This window comes from Oncorhynchus gorbuscha, linkage group LG10 (genome assembly GCF_021184085.1).
Source record: "Oncorhynchus gorbuscha isolate QuinsamMale2020 ecotype Even-year linkage group LG10, OgorEven_v1.0, whole genome shotgun sequence".
Classification (NCBI taxonomy): domain Eukaryota; kingdom Metazoa; phylum Chordata; class Actinopteri; order Salmoniformes; family Salmonidae; genus Oncorhynchus; species Oncorhynchus gorbuscha.
The window spans coordinates 43,462,981-43,475,910 of NC_060182.1; the positions used below are offsets into that span (position 1 = coordinate 43,462,981).

Here is a 12,930-nt window from a genome sequence, read left to right on the forward strand (position 1 = left end):
TTGTGTAGTTTGATTATTATTTATTTTATCGTATATTAGCTTAGGAGATATTATTATAACCTGATACACCATCCTGACCGCTACGCACTTCACTGAATCCAAGTAGCGGAACATAATGTACTATAAGCTCGCGAGATCAGGATAATCAGATGAGGCTAATATTATCCTTCCAGGTTCTACCTTCTACTACGGTAACTTTGTTTGGTTACCTGGCCCATATGTTAGTCTCAGCCTGTTCCTGTCTAAAGAGTTAGGCCTAGATTTGATTCAATCAGATCAAGCATTAACCTGCGATAGCAGACACAGATACAGCGGTTTTCGGAGGTGGAACTGCTTTGGAGCAACTGCTCCGCTTGACTCATGTTAGAAGTTCAGAATTAGAAAGTGTAGGCTATAATAAAAGTAATTATGCTCAAAATGAAAAATTATTTCTACGAAATAATGAGGATTGCTATCATCATAATCGAGGTGTAGATTGCATCTCACATTCCAGTATTCATACTTGTATACAAGGTTGCATAGAATTTATCTTAATATGATTCCGTTCAGCCAATGGAAATGTCCGCTTTAGGTATAATGCCGGGTAGAGGTCGACTGATTATGATGTTTCAACGCCGATACCGATTATTGGAGGACGGAAAAAGCCGATGCCGATTAATCAGCCGATTTAAAAAATGCTATGATTACGTAAAATTCTGGCAAATTAGTTCGCAATGAGCCAGGCAGCCCAAACTGTTGCATATACCCTGACTCTGCGTGCAATGAACGCAAGAGAAATGACACCATTTCACCTGGTTAATATTGCCTGCTAAACTGGGTCAGTAGTTATAACTAATGATTATGATTACTTGTTTTTTATAAGATAAGTTTAATGCTAGCTAGCAATTTACCTTGGCTTCTACTGCATTTGTGTAACAGGCAGGCTACTCGTGGAGTTAGAGCGTCGGACTACTTAACTGTGCAGTTGTAAGATTGGATCCCCTGAGCTGACAAGGCAGTTAACCCACAGCTCCTAGGCAGTCATTGAAAATAAGAATGTGTTCTTAACTGACTTGCTTAGCTAAATACAAGTTTTTTAAATTTGTATTATTATTATTTATTTTTTTAATAATCGGAAATCGGCGCCCAAAAATATCGATTTCCGATCGTTAGGAAAACTTGAAATCGGCCCTAATTAATCAGCCATTCCGATTAATCGGTCGACCTCTAACGCCGGGAGCCACTTAAGAATTTGACATCTCTGACACTGCCAAAACAGATCTGATTGAATTGAGCGTTTAGTAACAGAAGTCTCACTCATAGTATTAAACCAGTAAGAATGGGCATCAATATGTCTAAATAGGGGCTTGATTCAATCCGGAATGCAGAATAATTGCAATATAGTGCAATTTATATTTAAAGGTCATTTCCGATTGAGCAGACATATGCAATGTTTACCATGAATGCAGTTTCCGCAAACGCAAGAAACCTTGTTTTTAAATGTCAATTGCATTATAATGCAGATATTTTGCAGTCAGGTTCGAATCTTGCCCTAGGTGTGTATTTCTAACCCTCTAATATCTATTTCCTGTCTCCCCCTCCTCCTTCTGTTCAATAGGGTGTTTGGGTTTGTAGCCAAGAAGCCAGGCAGCATGGCAGAAAACGTGTGTCATCTGTTTGCTGAGCTCGACCCGGAGCAGCCAGCCTCTGCCATTGTCAACTTCATCAACAAGGTGATGTTAGGGCCGCAGCGCAGGTAGAGAACCAAGCCAAAGACCCGTCACCGGTGTTACACTGTCAACAGTGTTACAACTCCCAAAGAGGAGGCTTCAAAACAAATGCTTTACAGACCCACAAAGCACCATTGGCGGTGGCCTCTTCTTAAAGACTGAGTTTTGGAACCAAAAGGCTCAACATTTCAAACATGACTGGCATTTTGAATTACCGTAATTGCTGGACTATTAAGCGCACCTGAATATAAACCGCACCCACTGAATTATTAAAAAAGATGTATTTTGTACATAAATAAGCCGCACATGTCTATAAGCCGCAGGTGCCTACCGGTACATTGAAACAAATGAACTTTACACAGCCTTTAAACGAAACACGGCTTGTAACAAAAATTAAACAGTGGCCTACCAAGAAAGTCATTGGTCACTATCTTCCTCCTCCTGTGCACTGAAACCACTGAAGCCATCTCCTTTGATGTCGGAGTTGAATAGCCTCAGAATTGCTTCATCCGATGCTGGATCGTTTTCATTGTCGCTCTCGCACATTCATCCGGAGGCAAATACCCCGCTGAGCTCATGCTGCCCCTTCAACACGCAGCAGTCCAGCCTTTCAAAACCCAATGCTCCACGCTGTCAGGACCCACTGGCAGACTTGACCATAAGTTGCTCTTCGCATGCGGCCCGTTTTAGTGAAGGATTTCTCCCCACTTGTCATCCAAGGAGCGCCACCTTAAATACACGATTTACACTGATGTCGAGTGGCTGCAAATACTTTGGGCCATCTGCTTTTCTTCCCTCTGAAAGCTGTTGTCTTTTTGCACTGAGTCAGTTCCTCACGCTGCTTTCCAACGTCTTATCATCGACTCATTAAGGCCAAGCTCCCGTGCAGCAGCTCTATTTCCTTTTCCAACAGCCAGATCGATCGCCTTCAACTTGAAAGCTGCATCATATGCATTTCCCCGTGTCTTTGCCATGATGAGGGGACAAAATTACTACCGTAATCAGAATGATGGGAAGTTTGAGCGCACTCGATTTACGTCACATTATGTGACGGTGCTCAGTTTTTTGGCGGCATGAATCTTGTGAAAGCGGGAAATATCCATAAATTAGCCGCGTCATTGTATAAACCGCGAGGTTCAAAGCGTGGGAATAAAGTAGCGGCTTATAGTCCGGAAATTACGGTATAGTCCAAATGTATTAGTTGTTTAAATGTCTAAAAATGCCTTAAAGGTCCAATGCAGCCATTTAAAAAAAATCTCAATATCAAATAAATTCTGGGTAACAATTAAGTACCTTATTGTAATTGTTTTCAATTAAACTTGTAAAAAAAAAAAAAATCTCAGCAAAGAGCAATTTCTCAAGCAACAATTTTGCTAGAACTGTCTGTGAGTGGTCTAAGCTGAAAACTGAAAAACTAGCTGTTATTGGCAGAGAGGTTTGGAACTCTTATTTGTCTATTAACAAATTAATCGCCTTGTGATGTCACCAGGCAGGCCAAAACCTCGATCCCACCATAACAGGCAGATATTTCAGGCGGTCCTTTCAAACAGCTCTTAAACTAAAAAGGCATTTATCATTTTCACAGTATTATTCCAACCTCAGTGTGGAAATACATATAAAACACAGGAAACCTAGTTTTTAACAGCACTGGGCCTTTAATTTCCTATTACCTTAAAGTTACCAAAGCCTTGTCGTCACTTGCTAGTAGGCTACAGTAGAAAGTAAAAGTGAATGTGAGAAACATCTATTTGTAATGTGCAAGGGAGAGAGGGTATGTTGTTAGGGTATCAGTGTGTGTAGAGGCTAGGGCACAGATATGGTCAGTACTAGAGATAATGGAGTATTGTTATGTTTTGTTCACATGTACGTTCGTATGAATTGTACTCTAGAAAGAAAAGTTTGTAGTAACCAAGGAATAACGGTGGGCCGCACCAATGCCATCTCTTAATGTATTGTATATATACCTATGGCTTTTCCTGTTAAGAGCAATACACAATATTGCTGCAAATAGTCATTTTGTTCTATTCCACAATTTTTTTGTGGGTCAATTATCTAGAATATGGGGCAAATACTAGTCCTTATTATACTGTATAACATTGAGAAATGTATTCAAACGTTAAAAACAAGACAAGAATAAGTCACAATATCAATGTAACTCCCACATATATTTTTACCTGTATGACTTTATGTACAAAGTTAACACACAAAGCAGCCAGTTGTCTAAGGTCCCATGTACTTAACCAAAGACGGAGCACTCCTGTATTAAGATTTAATCGTTCATATTTTTAAGCTTCATGTATTTGTATTCTTAGTGTTTTGCATTGTTTTTGTAAGAAATAGAAAGACACTACTTTGTATGACAGCGGTAATATATTGTGGTCTGTTTTCTTATTGATCTTTATATGTAGTAATATATTTTCTCACATGCAGCTAGGAAAGGGAGGACAAAAGGAAACATTTGTAAGAAAATCTATGTTATATGCTATTTTTTAAGAAAGCTTTGTATGCACAAATGAAGGATATAATAAAACATTTTTAAAAGTTAAAATTCTGGTACCAAGTCTGACTTCTGCTCATTGGATTTATTATCACTAGGTTTCTAAACTGTACTCCAGAATTTCAAGCCTCATGTGTTTTGCTTAATTCTTTCAAGAGCAAGAATCAGGCCTGAAACAAAGATGTCACAAACAGAGGAGACATACAGACAGGTCCCAAAAAATAACCATCTTTATTAGTTTAATTATTTTTTCGCCATTTTAGAATTCTGCATTTGAAAAATATACATTTATTCAAAAATATCTAAAAAGCAAGATCCATCAAGTTATTTTTTTACGTCGCACATCATCTGTTTTAATTTCACCTTTCTCCATTGTAGCCTCGTCCCATGATCTTTGTGCTCTTGTCAACTCATTGCTGTCATTTTCATGCCAACTCCCTGTCAGTCATTGTCAAACAGACAGGCACTCAGGCCATCTCTATTGCCATTTAGTGCAATAATAGTCTTCAAATTAAACAGCCAATCCACAAACTTGGAAATACCACACAAATGTAACTTTTTAACTTTCTCGAAAAACAACTCTGAAACTAAATTTCAAGCCATTTCATTAGCTTATTCTATGTAGGTCTATGACAACAAGAGGGTGTGCTTTGGAATGTAAACAACATTAGCAAGATGCTCAACATAATAGGACAGTGAGTGAGTTAATGTAATTAAAGTTATCCTGACCTGGTTAATACCACAGCAGTTGCCATTACAAAGATCTCTTTTACAAGCCACTACGGAGTCCAAGCTGGGCCTCCAGACAGACATACATCATACTGTGCTAGTGCTGTGTATTTGGCAAGACTATGCTTTTAGTATTACAATCTTGTCAACAACTTGGACATAAGGGTTGGATTTACTAGCTAATTGTGCTCAACTAAAACATTTGCAGTTTCCCCCATAATCTAGGGCAGTAAAATGAACAATCCCAACAACATAAAACTGCCTTATGAACATAGCCTTTGCCCTCCTATCTTACTTTTAAGTTTAATCTTCTACTGTTGCCCATAGTGCCTTCAGAAATCATTCATACCCATTGACGTTTTGTTGCGTTACAGCCTGAATTCAAAATGGATTAAATTGAATAAAATGTCCCCCCCTCACACAACTACACACAATACCCCATAATGACAAAGTGAAAATATGTTTAAATTTAAATTTTTGCAAATGTATTGAAAATGAAATACAGAAATCAAATGTATATAAGTATTCACACCATGAGTCAATACTTTGTTGAAGCACGTTTGAGGCGATTACAGCTTTGAGTAATTTAGGGTTTTCTGCATCAGCTTTGCACATCTATGTGGTCTCATCAGACTTTCTCTCATCAGACCACATAATCGTTTGCCTTATGATCTCAGTCTTTCACTTGCCTTTTTGCAAACTCCAGGTGTGCTGTTATGTGGCTTCTTCTCAGGAGTGGCTTTATGTGACCACCCTCCCATAAAACCCCCATTGGTGAAACTCTGTAGAGACTGTTGTCCTTCTGGCAGGTTCTCCCATCTCAGTTAAGGCATTCTCTCATTCTGTCAGAATGGTCATCGGGTTATTGGTCACCTCCCTGACCAAGATCCTTTTTGCCCGGTTGCTCAGTTTGGTTCAAACAGCCAGCTCTAGGTAGTTCCATATTTTATTTTTACATTTTCCAATTATGGAGACCAAACTTTCTACATTCTAGAAATTGTTTCAACTGTGGGACCTTATATAGACAGGTGTGTTTCTTTCTAAATCATGTCCAAACAATTGAATTGGCCACAGGTGGACTCCAATGAAGTGGTAGTGGTATCTCAAGGATGATCAAAGGCAATTGGATGCACCTGAGCTCATAGCAAAGGGGTGAGAATACTTACGTAAATTAGATATTTATGTATTTGATAAATCCTTTTTTTTCTTCACTTTGTCATTACGGAGTATTGTGTGTAGATTGGTGAGAAAATTCAGGCTGTAACAACAAAATATGGAATAAGTCAAGGGGTATGAATAGTTTCTGAAGGACCTGTAGCTGCTTTGTTGCTTGCATGCTGTGGTCTTGGGGGTGGCATACAGCCTGGGAGACAGGCTCAAATGCCCCATGATGGCTTAGATGCCCCAAGAGAGCTCTTTGCTCAAGGTAAAAGACATTTAGCTTGCTAACATTCTAACTTATAAACTGATAATGTGCTCCAAATATAAATTAAAGCATGATGTTAGCATGAAATGTACCATCCATTAGTGTAACAATCAATAAAAACATATGCGCTGATCCACCATGGGCTCTGCCACCTCAGCCATACTGTCCACTCCTATTTATCTCGTGATCTCAACAAAACAACTTTTTTTCATGTTGTGATCATGAGATAAATACGTTGTGATTATTTATTTATTCGTATGTCCTCTCTGGACTTCAGCATTTGTGGGTTCGATTACACGCTCAAAATGGCCAGAAAAAAAATACTTTCTTACGAAACTCACCAGTCTATTCTTGTTCTGAGAAATGAAGGCTATTCCTTGCAAGAAATTGCCAAGAAACTGAAGATCTCGTACAACGCTGTGTACTACTCCTTTCACAGAACAGGAAAAACTGGCTCTAACCAGAATAGAAAGAGGAGTGGGAGGCCCGAGTGCACAACTGAGCAAAACACCAGTCTCAACGTCCACAGTGAAGAGGCGACTCCAGGATGCTGGCGTTCTAGGCAGAGTTCCTCTGTTCTGTGTCTGTGTTCTTTTTCCCATCTTAATCTTTTATTGGCCAGTCTGAGATATGTCTTTTTCTTTCCAACTCTGCCTAGAAGGCCAGCATCCCAGAGTCGCCTCTTCACTGTGGACGTTGAGACTGGTGTTTTTCTGGTACTATTTAATGAAGTACCAGAGGAATTGTGAGGTGTCTGTTTTTCAAACTAGACACTCTAATGTACTTGTCCTCTTGCTCAGTTGTGCACCAGGGCCACCCACTCCTCTTTCTATTCTGGTTAGAGCCCGTTTGCGCTGTTCTGTGAAGAGAATAGTATACAGCGTTGTACAAGAACATCAGTTTCTTGGCAATTGCTCGCATGGAATAGCTGACGATTTTCAGAAGAAAGTACTTTGGCCATTTTGAGTCTGTAATCGACTCCACAAATGCTGGTGCTCCAGATACTCAACTAGTCAAAAGAAGGCCAGTTTTATTGCTTCTTTAATCAGGACAACAGTTTTCAGCTGTGCTAACATAATTGCAAAAGGGTTTCTAATGGTCAATTGTCCTTTTAAAATGATAAATTTGGATTAGCTAACACAACACTCCATTGGAACACAGGAATCATGGTTGCTGATAATGGGCCTCTGTACGCCTATGTAGATATTCCATAAGAAATCATCCATTTCCAGGTACAATAGTCATTTTCAACATTAACATATATATACACACACACACATATACACACACAGTACAAGTCAAAAGACTAGACAAACCAACTCATTCAAAAGGTTTTTCTTTATTTTTACTATTTTCTACATTGTAGAATAGTGAAGACATCAAAACTATGAAATAACACATGAAATCATGTAGTAACCAAAAAAGTGGTGAACAAATCTAAATATATTTTATATTTGAGATTCTTCAAAGTAGCCACCCTTTTCCTTTGACAACTTTGCACACTCTTGGCATTCTCTCAACCAGCTTCATGAGGTAGTCACCTGGAATTTCCATTAACAGCTGTGCCATGTTAAAGGTTAATTTGTGGAATTTCTTTCCTTCTTCATGCGTTTGAGCCAATCAGTTGTGTTGTGACGAGGCATGGGTGGTATACAGAAGATAGCCCTATTTGGTAAAGGACCAAGTCTATATTATGGCAAGAACAGCTCAAATAAGCAAGAGAAAAGACAGTCCATCATTACCTTAAGACATGAAAGTCATTCAATACAGAAAACTTCAAGAACTTTGAAAGTTTCTTCAACTGCAGTCACAAAAACCATCATGTGCTATGATGAAACTGGCTCTCATGAGGACCGCCACAGGAAAGGAAGACCCAGACTTACCTCTGCTGCAGAAGATAAGTTCATTAGAGTTAACTGCACCTCAGATTGCAGCCCAAATAAATGCTTCACAGAGTTCAAGTAACAGACACATCTCAACATCAACTGTTTAGAGGAGACTGTGTGAATCAGGCCTTCATGGTTGAAATGGCTAGACTGTAAACTCTCTTTCCAGATTCACATTAAGCATCTCCAATCCAAAATTAAATATAGAATTGGCTTCCTATTTCGCAACAAAGCCTCCTTCACTCATGCTGCCAAACATACCCTCGTAAAACTGACTATCCTTGACTTCAGCGATATCATTTACAAAATAGCCTCAAGCAAATTGGATGCAGTCTATCACAGTGCCATTTGTTTGGTCACCAAAGCCCCATACACTACCCACCACTGCGACCTGTATGCTCTCATTGGCTGGTCCTCGCTACATATTCGTCACCAAACCCACTGGCTCCAGGTCATCTATAAGTCTTTGCTAGGTAAAGCTCCGCCTTATCTCAGCTCACTGGTCACCATAGCAACACCCAACCGTAGCACGCGCTCCAGCAGGTATATTTCACTGGTCATCCCCAAAGCCAACACCTCCTTTGGCCCTTTCCTTCCAGTTCTCTGCTGCCAATGACTGGAACAAATTGTAAAAATCACTGAATTTGGAGTCTTATATCTCCCTCACTAACTTTAAGCATCAGCTGTCAGAGCAGCTGCAGCTGTACACAGCTCATCTGTAAATAGCCCATCCAACCAACTACCTACCTCATCCTCCTATTTGTTTTTGGTTTTTTGCACACCAGTTTTTCTACTTGCACATCCTCATCTGCACATATATATGACTCCAGTGTAAATTGCTAAATTGTAATTACTTCGCCACTATTTATTACCTTTACCTCCTTACTTCATTTGCACACACTGTATACAGATTTTTCTATTGTGTTATTGATTGTACGTTTGTTTATCCCATGTGTAACTCTGTGTCGTTGTTTTTGTCGCACTGCTTTGCTTTATCAACTTGCCGACCTGGTTAAATAAAGGTGAAATATATATTTTTTTTAATGCTGCAAAGAAACCACTGCTAAAGGACACCAATAAGAAGAATGGACTTGCTTGGGTCAAGAAGCACGAGCAATGGATATTAGACTGGTGAAAATCTGTCATTTGGTCTGATGAGTCCAAATCTGAGATTTTTGGTTCCATCCGCCATGTTGTTGTGAGACGCAGAGTAGGTGAACGGATGATTTTCGCATATGTGGTTCTCACCGTGAATCATGGAGGAGGTGTGATGGTGCTTTGCTGGTGACACTGTCAGTGATTTATTTAGAATTCAAGGCACATTTTACCGGCATGGCTACCAATGCATTCTGCAGTGATACGCCATCCCTTCTTGGTTTGCGCTTAGTGGGACTATCATTTGTTTTTCAGCAGGACAATGACCCAACACACCTCCAGGCCGTGTAAGGGCTATTTGACCAAGAAGGAGAGTGATGGAGTGCTGCATCAGATGACATGGCCACCCAACCTCAACACAATATTTTATTTCATAAATGTTTTATTTCACCTTCATTTAACCAGGTAGGCCAGTTGAGAACAAGTTCTCATTTACAACTGCGACCTGGCCAAGATAAAGCAAAGCAGTGCGACACAAACAACAACACAGAGTTACACATGGAATAAACAAACGTACATTCAATAACACAATTGAAAAATATATATACAGTGTGCGCAAATGTGGTAAGATTAGGGAGGTAAGGCAATAGTTGAGATGGTTTGGGATGAGTTGGACCGCAGAGTGAAGGAAAAGCAGACAAGTGCTCAACATGTGGGAACTCCTTCAAGACTGTTGGAAAAGCATTCCAGGTGAAACTGGTTGAGAGAATACCAAGAGTGTGTAAAGCTGTCATCAAGGCAAAGGGTGGCTACTTTGAAGAATCTCAAATATAAAATATATTTTTTGAAAAAGAAAGAAAGAAAAACACTGGAATGAGTAGGTGTGTCCAAACTTTGGACAGGTACTGTATATATACAGTCAATGGCCAAAAGTTGAGAATTACACAAATATTAATTTTCACAAAGTCTGCTGCCTCAGTTTGTATGATGGCAATTTGCATATACTCCAGAATGTTATGAAGAGTGATCATATAAATTGCAGTAATTGCAAAGTCCCTCTTTGCCATCCAAATTAACTGAATTCCAAAAAAAACATATCCACTGCATTTCAGCCCTGCCACAAAAGGACCAGCTGACATCATGTCAGTGATTCTCTCGTTAACACAGGTGTGAGTGTTGATGAGGACAAGGCTGAAGATCACTCTGTCATGCTGATTGAGTTCGAATAACAGACTGGAAGCTTCAAAATGAGGGTGGTGTTTGGAATCATTGTTCTTACTGTCATGTTTGTCATTTATTGTCATGTCTTGTCCCTGTGCTCCCCATGCTATTCGTTTCCCTCTGCTGGTCTTGTTTGGTTCTATCCCTCTCTCTCCCCCTCCCTCTCTCACTCTCTCGCTCTCTCTTCTCTCTGTCGTTCCGTTCCTGCTCCCAGCTGTTCCTATTCCCCTAATCATCATTTAGTCTTCCCACACCTGTTCCCGATCCTTTCCCCTGATTAGATTCCCTATTTATTCCTTTGTAATCCGTTCCTGTTCCGTCGGTTCCTCGTATTGTATTCACCATGTTGTGATTGCGTTTCGCCCTGTCCTGTCGTGTTTTTTGCCGTGATTGTGTATCACCCTGTCCTGTCGTGTTTTGTGCCTTCATCAGACGCTGCGTGTGAGCAGGTGTCTCAGTCGACTACGGCCTGCGCCTACCCGAAGCGACCTGCAGTCTGTGGCCGCTTCTCCAGTTGTTTTCCCTCTACAAATCTAGAGGATGTCAGTTATTCCGTTTTGAACATTATTAAACTCTGTTTCTGTTAAGTCGCTTTTGGGTCCTCTTTTACCTGCATGACAGAAGGAACCGACCAAGGAATGGACCCAGCGACTTCAGACGCTCGTTACACTGCCGTCGAGATCCAAGGAGCCATGCTCGGCAGACACGAGCAGGAATTGTCCGCTGCTCGCCATGCCGTGGAGAACCTGGCCGCTCAGGTTTCCGACCTCTCTGGACAGTTCCAGAGTCTACGTCTCGTGCCACCTGTTACTTCCTGGCCTGCCGAGCCTCCAGAACCTAGGGTTAATAACCCACCTTGCTACTCCGGGCAGCCCACTGAGTGCCGCTCCTTTCTCACGCAGTGTGAGATTGTGTTCTCTCTCCAACCCAACACATACTCTAGAGAGAGAGCTCGGGTTGCTTACGTCATTTCACTCCTTACTGGCCGGGCTCGAGAATGGGGCACAGCTATCTGGGAGGCAAGGGCTGATTGCTCTATCAAATTCCAGAACTTTAAAGAGGAGATGATTCGGGTTTTTGACCGTTCAGTTTTTGGTGGGGAGGCTTCTAGGGCCCTGGCTTCCTTATGCCAAGGTGAACGGTCCATAACGGATTATTCCATTGAGTTTCGCACTCTTGCTGCCTCTAGTGAGTGGAACGAGCCGGCGCTGCTCGCTCGTTTTCTGGAGGGACTCCACGCAGTGGTTAAGGATGAGATTCTCTCCCGGGAGGTTCCTTCAGATGTGGACTCTTTGATTGCTCTCGCCATCCGCATAGAACGACGGGTAGATCTTCGTCACCGGGCTCGTGGAAGAGAGCTCGCATCAACGGTGTTTCCCTGCTCCGCATCGCAACCATCTCCCTCCTCTGGCTTTGAGACTGAGCCCATGCAGCTGGGAGGGATTCGCATCTCGAATAAGGAGAGGGAACGGAGGATCACCAACCGCCTGTGCCTCTATTGCGGAGTTGCTGGACATTTTGTTAATTCATGTCCAGTAAGAGGCCAGAGCCCATCAGTAAGCGGAGGGCTACTGGTGAGCGCTACTACTCAGTCCTCTTCATCTAGATCTTGTACTACTATGTCGGTCCATCTACGCTGGACCGGTTCGGGTGCTACATGCAGTGCCTTGATTGACTCTGGGGCTGAGGGTTGTTTCATGGACGAAGCATGGGTTCGGAAACATAACATTCCTTTCAGACCGTTAGACAAGCCTACGCCCATGTTTGCCTTAGATGGTAGTCATCTTCCCAGTATCAAATTTGAGACACTACCTTTAACTCTCACAGTATCTGGTAACCACAGTGAGACTATTTCTTTTTTGATTTTCCGTTCACCGTTTACACCTGTTGTTTTGGGTCATCCCTGGCTAGTATGTCATAATCCTTCTATTAATTGGTCTAGTAATTCTATCCTATCCTGGAACGTTTCTTGTCATGTGAAGTGTTTAATGTCTGCCATCCCTCCCGTTTCTTCTCTCCCTACTTCTCAGGAGGAACCTGGCGATTTGACAGGAGTGCCGGAGGAATATCATGATCTGCGCACGGTCTTCAGTCGGTCCCGAGCCAACTCCCTTCCTCCTCACCGGTCGTATGATTGTAGTATTGATCTCCTTCCAGGGACCACGCCTCCTCGAGGTAGACTATACTCTCTGTCGGCTCCCGAACGTAAGGCTCTCGAGGATTATTTGTCTGTGTCTCTTGACGCCGGTACCATAGTGCCTTCTTCTTCTCCGGCCGGGGCGGGGTTCTTTTTGTTAAGAAGAAGGACGGTACTCTGCGCCCCTGCGTGGATTATCGAGGGCTGAATGACATAACGGTTAAGAATCG

At 41.6% G+C, this 12,930-nt stretch overlaps 1 protein-coding gene across 3 annotated transcripts in view; it reads left to right on the forward strand.

Moving 5' to 3' along the window:
- tns2a (tensin 2a) overlaps positions 1 to 2,047 on the forward strand; it is a 46,366-nt gene extending 44,319 nt beyond the window's left edge. For all 3 annotated transcript variants that reach the window (XM_046366223.1, XM_046366224.1, XM_046366225.1), the window contains one exon: positions 1,598 to 2,047. In XM_046366223.1, the coding sequence (XP_046222179.1) occupies positions 1,598 to 1,739 (142 nt within the window). In that variant the 3' untranslated portion in view covers positions 1,740 to 2,047. The remainder of the gene's footprint in view (positions 1 to 1,597) is intronic.
- Positions 2,048 to 12,930: the final 10,883 nt, after the last annotated feature.